The sequence below is a fragment of the Nicotiana sylvestris genome, chromosome 12, assembly GCF_000393655.2.
Source record: "Nicotiana sylvestris chromosome 12, ASM39365v2, whole genome shotgun sequence".
Taxonomy (NCBI): Eukaryota; Viridiplantae; Streptophyta; class Magnoliopsida; order Solanales; family Solanaceae; genus Nicotiana; species Nicotiana sylvestris.
The window spans coordinates 136,211,621-136,223,501 of record NC_091068.1 but is presented as its reverse complement, the minus strand read 5'-3'; the positions used below and the strand labels follow the sequence as shown (position 1 = coordinate 136,223,501).

Here is an 11,881-nt window from a genome sequence, read left to right as displayed (position 1 = left end):
TTGATTTTTACAGGAAAACAAAGGTTGATGATGACAGAAAAACACACCACAAAGAAGGTCACCAAAATCGGGGCAGAAAATTTTCTGCCGTTGTTAAAAATTTTCTCGGAGGAACGAGGAAACAAATCCGAATACATTTTTTTTTATTTTTTCATGTCCTAGGTCGCCCACCAGTATAATGAGGGTATGCAGTTCTGTTTTCATTTCCTGTCCTAGGTCGCCCACCAGTATAATGAGGGTATACAATTCTGTCTTTACATTTCATGTCCTAGGTCGCCCACCAGTATAATGAGGGTATGCATTTTTCATTTCCTGTCCTAGGTCGCCCACCAGTATAATGAGGGTATGCATTTTTCATTTTCATGTCCTAGGTCGCTCACCAGTATAATGAGGGTATGCAGTTCTGTTTTCATTTACTGTCCTAGGTCGCCCACCAGTATAATGAGGGTATACAATTCTGTCTTTACATTTCATGTCCTAGGTCGCCCACCAGTATAATGAGGGTACGCATTTTTCATTCCATGTCCTAGGTCTCCCACCAGTATAATGAGGGTATACAGTTCTGTTTTCATTTCCTATCCTAGGTCGCCCACCAGTATAATGAGGGTACGCATTTTTCATTCCATGTTCTAGGTCGCCCACCAGTATAATGAGGGTACGCATTTTTCATTCCATGTTCTAGGTCGCCCACCAGTATAATGAGGGTATACATTTCAGTCTTTACATTTCATGTTCTAGGTCACCCACCAGTATAATGAGGGCATACATTTCTGTTTTTCATTTCACGTATCAGGCGCCCATCTGTATAACGAGAGGAATACTTTTCAGTCTTTATATTTTTTGTATCAGGCGCCCACCTGTATAACGAGAGGAATACTTTTCAGTCTTTACATTTTATGTATCAGGCGCCCACCTGTATAACGAGAGAAATACTTTTCAGTCTTTACATTTTTGTTTCAGGCGCCTACCTGTATAACGATAGGAATACTTTTCAGTCTTATACTTCAGGTCTTGAAATCAGTAACCCCTCCGAAAGGCAGAAGGCTACAACAGAAATCCCCAACACCGGGAAGCAGAAGGTTGCAACAAGAGGTCCTAGCATAAGTCCAAATTCAGAAATCAGAAAGAAGGCAGAATGTTACAACGAGAAGTCCAGCACAAGTTCAAGCGCATGAGTCAAAGGGAAAATAAGACAAATCTCAAAAGAAACGGCCTTTGAACCTCAATTGATCCCAGCATAACAAATCTGATGAAGAGAAGCCGTATCCCCAGAGAAACCTTTAAATGTTTAGAGGAGGAAGCCATATCCCAGCGGACCGAACAAGATAGTGAGAACTGGGATTCAGAAAAGCAAAAGGCCAGTGCCATCCCCAAGTTTTCGGAAGAAGGAAGCGCCGGAAGAAACACAATCCGACAAGAAAGCAAGGCAGCAAAGACAAGTTGAAAATAGATAAGATCTTGTGATCCATAGGCTAGCCTAGCTTCTGATTTTCTTGTTTTCTTTTGGATACGGTGTAATAAGGAGATCAGTAAGGCAGTGGTAACAGTATACAACAGCAGTAACAGCAGAACCACAGTTCCCCGGTAGTCCCAGCTACCAAGACTTCCCGAACTACATTGACCTGATTCCTGTTTAGCCCAGGATATGTAGGAAACCTCTGAAGCAAAGGTTCGGTCAAATCTTTCAAAAAATGCTTCACGCGGAGTACTCGGATGGGCAAAAATCGCTCACTTTATCTTTGCACGAAAATCCTTTGTGTTTTCGGGCAAAGAGGGGCAGCTGTAAGAACGTGATTTTTTCCCTATGAAAGAATTACTCCCAAAAAATTCAAAATAAAATAATTTTCCTTTGTGTGCAATTTTTGTTATTTTTGTGGTATGTTTGTATAATTATTTGTATTTTTATGAGTGCATGTTTATTTGTTTTAATTAATAAAAATATAAAATATATCACATTTTCATTTAGTATTTAATTAAGTTTGTTTTGCAAAAATGAAAGTCACAAAAAATAGGAATATTTTGCATTGTTAGCATTTAATGTCAAATTATGCAATTTTGTTTTAATTGGTGTTTAATTGTGTATGATAATTGTTGTTAATAGTTTAATTAGCATTTTTGGAGTTAATTTAGTTTGTAGCTCAATTTAGAATTTTAGTTTTATCAAAAAAAAAAAAAAGAGGGCTACAAAACGTTAATATTTGAATTGAGTCTAATATAGCTATTTTGACTATTTTACTTTATTTCTTCGCAAAAGAAAAATTACAAAAAATATATATGTAAATTTTAGCTTATGTATTTCGCATAAACTTGAAAAAATACAAAAAAAAGTACCTTATTTTTGTACTTTATATAATTTCGAAAATTATAAAAAATATAGTTTTATTAATGTTTTGTAGTCATTTTAAACTTAAAAAATATAGAAATAGTACTTTATATTTTTATCGTTGTATAATTTCGAAAATTATAAAAAAAAAGAGTTATTAACGTTTTGTAGCCATTTTAATCTTGAAAAATACAAAAAAAAATAGTACTTTATATTTTATCTTTATATAAAAACGAAAATGACAAAAATAGTTTTATTTATGCTTTGTAGCTATTTTAAAAATAGTTTTATTTTAAATGTTAGTCTTATTTTGGTAGTTATTTTGCTCGCATAGGATTAATTGAATAACATCGTGTTCTATTCTTGGGTCTGGGCAAAGAATAATATTTGAGTTTAAACTACCCGTTTTTAGGCCTAATTTTCGGACCTGACCAATAATAATCCGAGTCCACCACACATGGAGGACACGCGTGGGAAACACGGACGGAACACCACACACGGGGAACCCCACCACGCCTGGGGGACACAAGTCTTGGACCCCTACATACGTGGGGTCCATGTTTTTTGCACAAGCTACAAAGAGAGGACAGAACGTGAAATTGAAGGGGGATTGGAAATTTTAAAAGCAAATTTTTGAAAAAAAGAAAGGGACAGAACGTGCAAAAAGGGGGGGATTTTAAAAAGAAAAAGTTTTGAAGAAGGCACGATTGACCTTCTTCTTCTTCTTCATGAAGAAAAAACGAAACAGTCCAAGACTTCTTCATTTGGCCATTGTTTCTTCTTCTTTCGCGTCCAAACGATACCAGTTTTCCGTCGCGTCGACCACCCCGTCAAGTAGCAGTTGCTGCAGCTGCTTCACGTCCTTCCCCATCGCCTTCTTCCTCCATTGAAACCAGCTCCATACGCGTCCCGTCGACCCCACCACCAACTCCTTCCATGCTAATCCACCACAGTCCAAACGACCAGCTTCTGCTTCATCCTTTTTCGACGTCCACAAAACAGTCCGTTCGACCTCCAATAGTTCAACTCCGAGTTCGACTTGGGTTCGTTCAAGTGTCAAATTTTTCTTTCAAGATTATTTAGTTCATTTGATTTATTTTCTGTTATGGTTTTTGGTTTTAAGTGTTGTTCATAATCTTGTTTTGTTCATTCTATTTTTCGGATTATTGATTCTTTGTTTAAAGTGTTATTTTATAATCTTGTCTTGTTCATTAGTTCTCCTTCTTCTTCAAGACCTTTTTATTTGGTCAAGGTCTTTCTTCTGTTTGTTTGAGTGTGCGTTATAAACTACATTCGATTTGAACAACTTCGTCGAATAGTTAGTTTATGACTGCTTTGTTTGGACGAATACAACATGAATCACTTCGTAGGTCTGTTTTGATGCTTGAATCTTTTGTGTGAATTTGACTTAAGGATTGGTTGTAGCTGTGTAGTGATTTGGTGTAGTTGTAAATCAGAGAGGTTTAAATACAGATTGCTAAGAGTGAGGGCAAGGCAATAATAATAGAGGATTTTCAGGGGTATTTTTGGGTGTTAAAAGATTTAAAATGTTTAGTGTTAGTAGTCTGCCAGTTGAATATTTAGTGTATAATTAAATTAATGAATTATTTAATGAAAAGGGAATTAGTAGTGCAGAATACACCCTGTCTGGTATCTTTAAGGGTGGAAAATCAGAAAATAAGCATGGGATTAATGATAAAAGTGTATAGATGCACATGGGAGGGAATATACAGGCTGAAAGTGAAAACTTTGAATAAATAATGTTTAGTTCTAGCCTATAAATAGGAGGAGTTGATATAGAGAAGGGGACTGAAAAAATTACAGAAGAGAAATTTTCAGAACTTAAAAGTGAGAGATAGGCTAATTTTTCAGAACTAAAAAAGTCAGTCTTTGAGAGCTAAAAACTGAAAGTGAGGTCATTTTCTTTACTGCTGAAATCAGAACTTTGTTACTGCCTCTGTGGATTGCGTTTAGTACTACTGATTTTAGTCAGGTTTTCCGGGGTTTTCAGTTTGGTTCTTACCATTGTTACATTGGTTATTGCTGTTTTGTTGTTGTTATTTGCTGTGGGATTCTGTTGCTGTGCTACTGCTATACATTGTTGCTCCTAACCTCTTTTCTCTATTTGTAATTCGAATTCCAGGTACACATTCGAATCTTGTAGTGATAAAGCTTTGAAGTGGAAATGCAGCAATAAAATCCAACCGCTTCAATAAAGTAGATAGTAGACAATCTGGTCTATTTAGTTTTTTCTGTATGAACTGTTTTATTTTTTATTTTTTTTGTATAATTGGATTGAAAAGAGAAGGAATCATATAAATGGTCATGCGCTGATATAACATGAACCTTTCAATTTTATTAGATTAATGGGGTAAATCATGATAAGTAGCATATCTCTAGTTAGTTGTTTGTTTCCATGCATATAATTCAAGTAGTCCATAAACGAGATAGAGTACTTAGTCAAAACCCGATTAGTATTTCGTTTAGATGGTTAAAACTAATTTCCATTAGTCCTCTTAAGTGATTATACTCTCATCAGTATTGACATTAATTCATGTTACAAATAATCTCACATAGATAGATTGTGGACTTGATAAAAATGTAAATGTAAGGTGGTTGGGTAGTGTCAACATTATAGCTCCAATAATAATAATAGAAGTAAATAAATAAATAAATAAAGGTCGTAGTCGATAATTTTATGTATTAATAATTAAGTATACTTACACTAATGTAGAGTAGTTTCAATAAGCATTTAGTATAGTTAAATTGCGAATCCATTAGGGTTAATGAATTAGTCTATAGCTTTGATCATTTAGTTAACCTCACTACAGTTAAAAATAGCTAATTGTAGTAATGTTAGTCAATCTTGTACGTTTTTTATACATAATTCCATTTTTAGTAATATTAGCTTATGGAATAAGGCGCGAAACAATTTTCCATTTTTACAAGTTCAAGTATAATTTTCGTCAGCATCTGTTGTAATCTGTTAATTAAATAAGTTACGATTTTTTTTAGCATGTAACTAACCAGGATTTTTCTTTATTTAGAGACAAATAAAAATAGAAATGTAGTTACTTTCCTTTTAATAAATAAATAAATAAATAAATAAATAAATAAATAAGACGAGCTTCGTCAAACAAAAAAAAAACGAAAAAAAAATAATAATAAAAAAATTGCAGGATCCTCAGTAAAGGTTTAAGAAATTTTTTTAGAAGTCGGGAAGGGCCGTTTAACGAATTTCACGGCCCTCCCAAAAGATAATAACGCGCTAGAATCTTTAAGCGCGACTTTAGTAAATTACATTCCTAAATATGGGTGGGCATTTTATGCGGCCCGAATCCAAATCCTAAGACGTTGAATAGAGTGTGCCTAAGATTGCGGGTTCATTTGATGTGGCGCAATCCGAAAACATACTTTAAACGGCGTTCACTCTCTCGAATAAATATGTATATGTAAAAGTAATAAAAAGTAGAATCAGCACATAGGTTATTCATGTAAAAATCAGATAATAGCTAAATGCAACAGTTGAGCGACCGTGCTAGAACCACGGAACTCGGGAATGCCTAACACCTTCTCCCGGGTTAACAGAATTCCTTATCCGGATTTCTGGTTCGCAGACTGTTAAACAGAGTCATTCTTTTCCTCAATTCGGGATTAAATTGGTGACTTGGGACACCCTAAATCCCCCAAGTGGCGACTCTGAAATAAATTCGCAAATGGCGCCATAGCCAACGCTCTATCTAAAAACCATTCTTTCTTTCAGGCCGGTAGGGGGAACCTTCCGCATGAAAGCGAAAGGAAGCGACCGATCAAGAAATGCAAAGAGAAGGGGAATGGTTAGTGATGACGGCATAGGACACAGAAAGTTCCTTCTCTCTCTTTTGAATCCCAGGGATTGCCTCAGGGAAGAGGCCAGTAGTAAGGCCTGCCACTACTTTTAGTCTTCCTTCTCCATTTTCTGCCATGTTAGATTGTGCAAGTATGGGGGAAAAAGTCTTGTATTTTGCTATTGGTGTGTTCTTGTAAATCTAGAAAAAACTAAAACTTCTAACTAGAAAATCCCCAAAGACGGCGCCAAATTGTTTGACTAAAAAGTGTTAAACCTTTTTGTTAAATTAAATAAATAAATAACAATGGGTAAATTCTAGTTAAATATAATAAATCCTAGATCCGAGATTGACGGATAATAATAGTCTAAAACCACATTTAAAGCTATTAAATGCCAAAAAGATATTTAATGATATTGTTATGAATGAATGAGGGGATAAGGACAAGCAATAAATATGATAAATAGTAATAAGTGTAAATAGAGAGAATGATTAACTCAAATGTATAATGAGGTGGATGATTCTCCCTCTGACAATAATGTAAGATAACCAAACGTGGGAATATCAAATACTTTATCGGATCTGATGCGGGAAAGCTTAGAATCAATAGCAAATCGGATCTTGTGTAAAGATCATGTTTGTAGTTACTTGAGAGTCAACTTTTCTAGAGAGAGCTTATCAAATAGAATATTGCATGCCTCTCTTTCTCTCTATATTCTTCCTTATATGAGACATAAACCTTACCTACTGAAAGTACAAATGCAGAGAATATTCTTTTAAAATATCTTATTTGCTACATTAGCCGTTTTGGCCGATCTGAGTGCTCGACCTCGACATTAGCTGCTCGGCTCATTAGTGTTGCTTCTTAAGCACACCGTCGACCTAATTGGTTCTTGATTGCCTTATTTCAGGCGAGGTTGTCTTGATCAGATTTTGACCCATACAACAATATGAAAGAGGGAAGATTGCCAGAGAATTCTCTAGCAAGTACTCACTTTTCCGGCCAAAAAATTTTCGGTGTTGTTGCTTCCTTCTCTAATTTTTTATGCCCCTGTTTATAATGACTCTCGTGGAATTGAATTTGAAGAGGGTTAAAAGAGTGGTGGGTCTTCAACGATGAAACAACGGCAATGCGATATCGTCGTCGGTGGTCGGTGTATTTACAAATTTTGCTTGCTTTTCTTTAATCCTTACTATTATTATTTTGAATGAGTTGTCTTTTCTTCTCTAACTCTTTTTCTCATTTTTCAATTGCTATCAGGTGGGTTTTTGTTTCATCGTTTCCAATTTCTCTCCTTCATTCAACTTGTTTTATTTGTACGTCCTTTTTCCGAATCTGAGGTTTTCAAGATTTTTTATTTTCTTTTTTCTTTTGAATTTTGTATTTTGGTTTTGGTTAATTATACGAGGTATATGGCTATGGATGACCATTTTTATAGTGGGAGAAGATGATCATGGTGGGAGGACGTTCTGTGAAGAAGAAATAAGAAGGAAAGAAAAAAAAATACAGTATATTTTAGCTTTACGCGCCTAATTCTAAGTGAGATTCACTTTTTGTGCCACATGAGCAGGAAGTATTCAATAGGTACATTTTGGTAAGAGTTGAAGCGTCTAATAGGTATAAGAATTTGTTAAAGTGTTTAAACGGAATTTGGAGCCTAAGTTTAAGGGGATATCTATGTATTTGACCTAGGATTTAACAAGCAAAGACAGAATCCGAATTTTAACAATATTTAATGTTTTCTTAAAAAAAATAGAGTTTAAAGAAAATACTGGGTTCAACCGAATTGGTAACCTAAACTCTAGCACTATGCCTCAATTTAAGCTATATTCAATAACAGTTAAATTAGTTTTGTATTTTTTTTTTTTTTTGTGAACATGGTCCCATGACTTCAGCAAAAATTTGGTATCACGCATTTAGCAGTGTACCATGAATATGATACTGGGATTCCGCGCGTCAGCTTGTCCTATATGTGCAACTGGAATGCATCAAAACTTTTTGTAATTTCAAGTGAAATACTATCATTTTAATTGTACATAAAACAACTCAGTGACGGTCATTATTTATTTTTATTTTTTTGAAAACTTATTTCTGAATAAAATTAAATTGTTTACTCTGTCACCCTTTTTTATTTAATACATGAAGACTTAAATGTCGCATACAGTACTATTTAAATTAGGATCCCCATTCATTGTATTAAAACTTTGCAAAATAGTGCAAGGGAGATTCATGTATTATATAGTAGGTACGTATACTCATTACTCAAGCAGAATTAAGCAAGAGGAGGAAATAAACATTTTTTAAGGACTATTACTGGATACCAACTTTAAAGATGTTTGGTTCTTGTACAACATATTACATATATATATATATCACATCTTGAATTTGCGTGAGATTCCAAAATTGACGGTTAAGCGCTTGAATAGTCTCCATAAACCATTGAGCAGGTTCAAGGGCAACTTCTCAAGGTACTGAATTTTTTTGCGTCCTACTTTTTGTTTGTTTTGCTTTTGTGTGCATGTCCCCAGATTATACTGATATTCTAATAGTATACTTTTTATTCATGTGGAGCATTTTCTCCTAGCTTCTTGACATCACATATGCTTAATGAATTACATGAACACGTTGACTCAATTAACATCACCAATGATAATAAGTTCTTAGTCATTTTAAGCGGTCACTAATGCTTGCATTAGGGTAGGTAGAGGCGGAGCTAGGATTTTAAATTTGTGGGTTCCGAATTCTAACACTTTTATGTCACTGAGTTCTGGATTAATAATTTGCACACATTAAATGAATTTTTGAAGACAATTACAGAGTTTGTACCAAAGTTACTGGGTTCGGCCGAACCAGCACAACAGTCTCTAGCTCCGCCCTTAAGGGTGGTCAATATTACATGTTGAATTCGTGATCTCACAGATGTTAGATAAACTACAGAAGATAGTTGGCCCCAACTAACTTGGAAACGAGACATACTTAATTGATTAAAGGTATTGTGTGGATGCAGCAAATTCAGATAGTATTAATTTCAGGATGAATTTTTGTTAATCTGCTTTTCAACTCAGTAAGCAGGGCCAGGATTGTTCTTCATTGGCCTTTAAACTACTTTTCTATTAAACTGAATAACAAAAAACTAGACAATAAACTGCCCATAAACACAAGGGACGTGACTCTTCAATCACATCCTAATTTGCAGGGGAATTACACAGCAAAATATAAACCTCTCACCAGAGGCGGAGCTAGCTCATTCGGCGCGAGTTCGGCCGAACCCAGACACTTTTGCTTAAACGATGTAATTTGTATTAGAAAATTCATTAGATATATATAAATATTTAATTATGAACCCAGTAACTAAGACGAGCTATGATTCCGTAACAATTTCAGGACCCATAAACTTAAAATCTTCGCCCCGTCATTACCTCTGCCTCTTATTTGGGAGGACAGAAAGTTACCAAATATCTAGAAGCCCTACATGTATAAAGACTGGAAGCATCATCAAATGCATAACTATAAGCCTTTGGGCAAATAGCCTTAAACAGATGTGCAAAAACAGTTGGTTTGCAAGTTTTGGGATTTGCATACTCTCCTGTGCAGCAGTATTTTGGTGATTGTATAGCCAAACATGCACTTTTGCACCCTACCACTTTCTCTCCAGCTTTCACTTCCAATGCAGATGGACAACATATGTTTAAATCAACTTCACATTCTGCTATTCCACAACCAACACCTCCCCCCACAGGTTTCATCGATACAGGCAAGTTAAACCCATCGACTAAGCTCACATCGTAGAAATGTAAAGGTGAAGTCGATGAGCCTAATGTCATTTCCACAACAGTAGCCGGGGGTTCACCTCCCATCCCCCGGCACTGTAGTTGGCTACCACAATCTCCCGTATCACATTTTCCTTTCCCATTCTCGTCAAAATGGCAATTCTGTCTACCCCATATTCTACCCGACCACTTCTCAGGCACGTCGAGGACTATTTGCTCGCCACTGTTGAGGTGAAAGCCGCCATCTTTTAGAGTAGTCTGCCCTGCACCGCCAAGAATTCCTGGCCATATGCTCTCCTTGCAGTTGTTTACTAGAATGACTTGTGTTCCATCTGCAGTCAAAAAAATAGCTAATGTATTCAGTTTGAATAAGTCGTATCTTGCTTAGACTAATAGATAGCGTTGTTCCAATACAAAGAAGAGAAAATGAGTTAAAGTTGAAGAATTACCAGTGCTAAAAAGAAAGAGAAATATGCAGAGCAAAATAGGGACAAGATAAGGCGAAATAAGCATTTTGGAAGTTGGCTCTACTAAGTGAGAATAAGAGCTGATGATCAGTTTTCTGGACAAGGACTCAGTTTTTAAAGGACAAACTTACTCTTTAGGGGTGAGGGCTTGTGTACTTACTACTTTATGTCTCTTTTTTTTTTTTTTTTTCTTTTATCGATATTTTAATATGTTGTTTTGTTTTAGCTTTTTCTTTGGAATGAAAAGGAATATATGCATTGCTTCAAGTGGAGGACTTGTACTTACCTGTTTATAAATGGGAGTGGCAAATATCACACAGTTAAAGTTTGAAGAAAATGTTCAAGGGCTTTACAGGTCAAGATGAGTCATCACTCACCAGATGTATGTATGAAATTGTATTAAATAATCAAGCAGATAAGTTTGGACATCATTGCGTATCTTCTTCCACATTTTCGGTAACGTGATTGTTGGCAAATTTAACCTAATCAAGTAGAGCAAAATATTTATGGAGTTGTATTGCCGGTTCCAAACTCGGACAAAAAGGAAAATAGATGTAACTTAATGGACAACGTAAAAATGATAAATCATATGAATATGGAGAGCTTTAATGGAGCGGAATGAACGTATATAAAAGATTTATATAACCACCTTTAACTAATTTGAGACTAAAACATATTTTATTGAAAATATGTAGTGTCTTGAGCTAATCACAATTTGCTTCGAGGAATTTTCATAAAGCACTATAGTTTGTCTTATTACTATTCGTAGCTAATGTTCAGTTGTTATCAGCTTGGATCACTTTTGTAATATATATGCACATAAAAGCGCCTATTTAGTTAGCAAAATAGCATCCTAGAAGAAAGAATCATGAAATTTTTAAACATATTCATAATCTGTCTCCTTGTAATGTTTTATTGGTACAACAATAACAACATATCCAGTGTAATCCCACAAAGTAGAGTCTAAAGGAGGGTAAAATATATGCAGACCTTACCCCTGAGCTTTGTGAAGGTAGCTTGTAATTTTTTATTTGTATTCATAATTAATTATGAATGAAAAAAGAAGGAAAAGAAAGAAGATTCATTTTATACTATTTCAAGCAAAAGAGAGCAGATTAAGCGAAAGAGAAACAAGATTATTTTTGTCCCAAGGAGAAAATCGTCGTAACTTTGCAATGGTGTGTAGTAGAAGCAATCTTCTGAGTCTTGTAAAGGAAAAGGGCGGTCTCTAATATTTATATCCTGACATGATAAAGAACTGTCTATTAATTTCCGAAAGGGGATTCCAAAAGAAATGACATTAATAGTACTAAATAATATTATTCTTGACAAGGAAGATTTTTTAGGGTCCTTAAAGTGTTAATAAGCTATACATCACTTTCATAGTAGCTAGAAGTAAGATTCCAATCTGTCAAATCCGACCAGCGCCTACTTGTGATAAATATTACTATTTTTTTTAGAAAGAGAGAGAAACAAAAACACAGAAAAGAAAG

General features: G+C 35.0%; 1 protein-coding gene across 1 annotated transcript; it reads right to left on the bottom strand.

Annotated features, from left to right (window-relative positions):
* Positions 1–9,285: 9,285 nt before the first annotated feature.
* LOC104229396 (thaumatin-like protein) lies at positions 9,286–10,504 on the bottom strand. The gene is made up of 2 exons (XM_009782041.2): positions 10,371–10,504; positions 9,286–10,253 (listed from the first exon to the last, which is right to left on the bottom strand). Exons 1-2 carry the CDS (start codon positions 10,432–10,434, stop codon positions 9,580–9,582), a joined length of 738 nt encoding a protein of 245 aa, XP_009780343.1. The 5' UTR covers positions 10,435–10,504; the 3' UTR covers positions 9,286–9,579.
* Between the last annotated feature and the right edge of the window lie 1,377 nt (positions 10,505–11,881).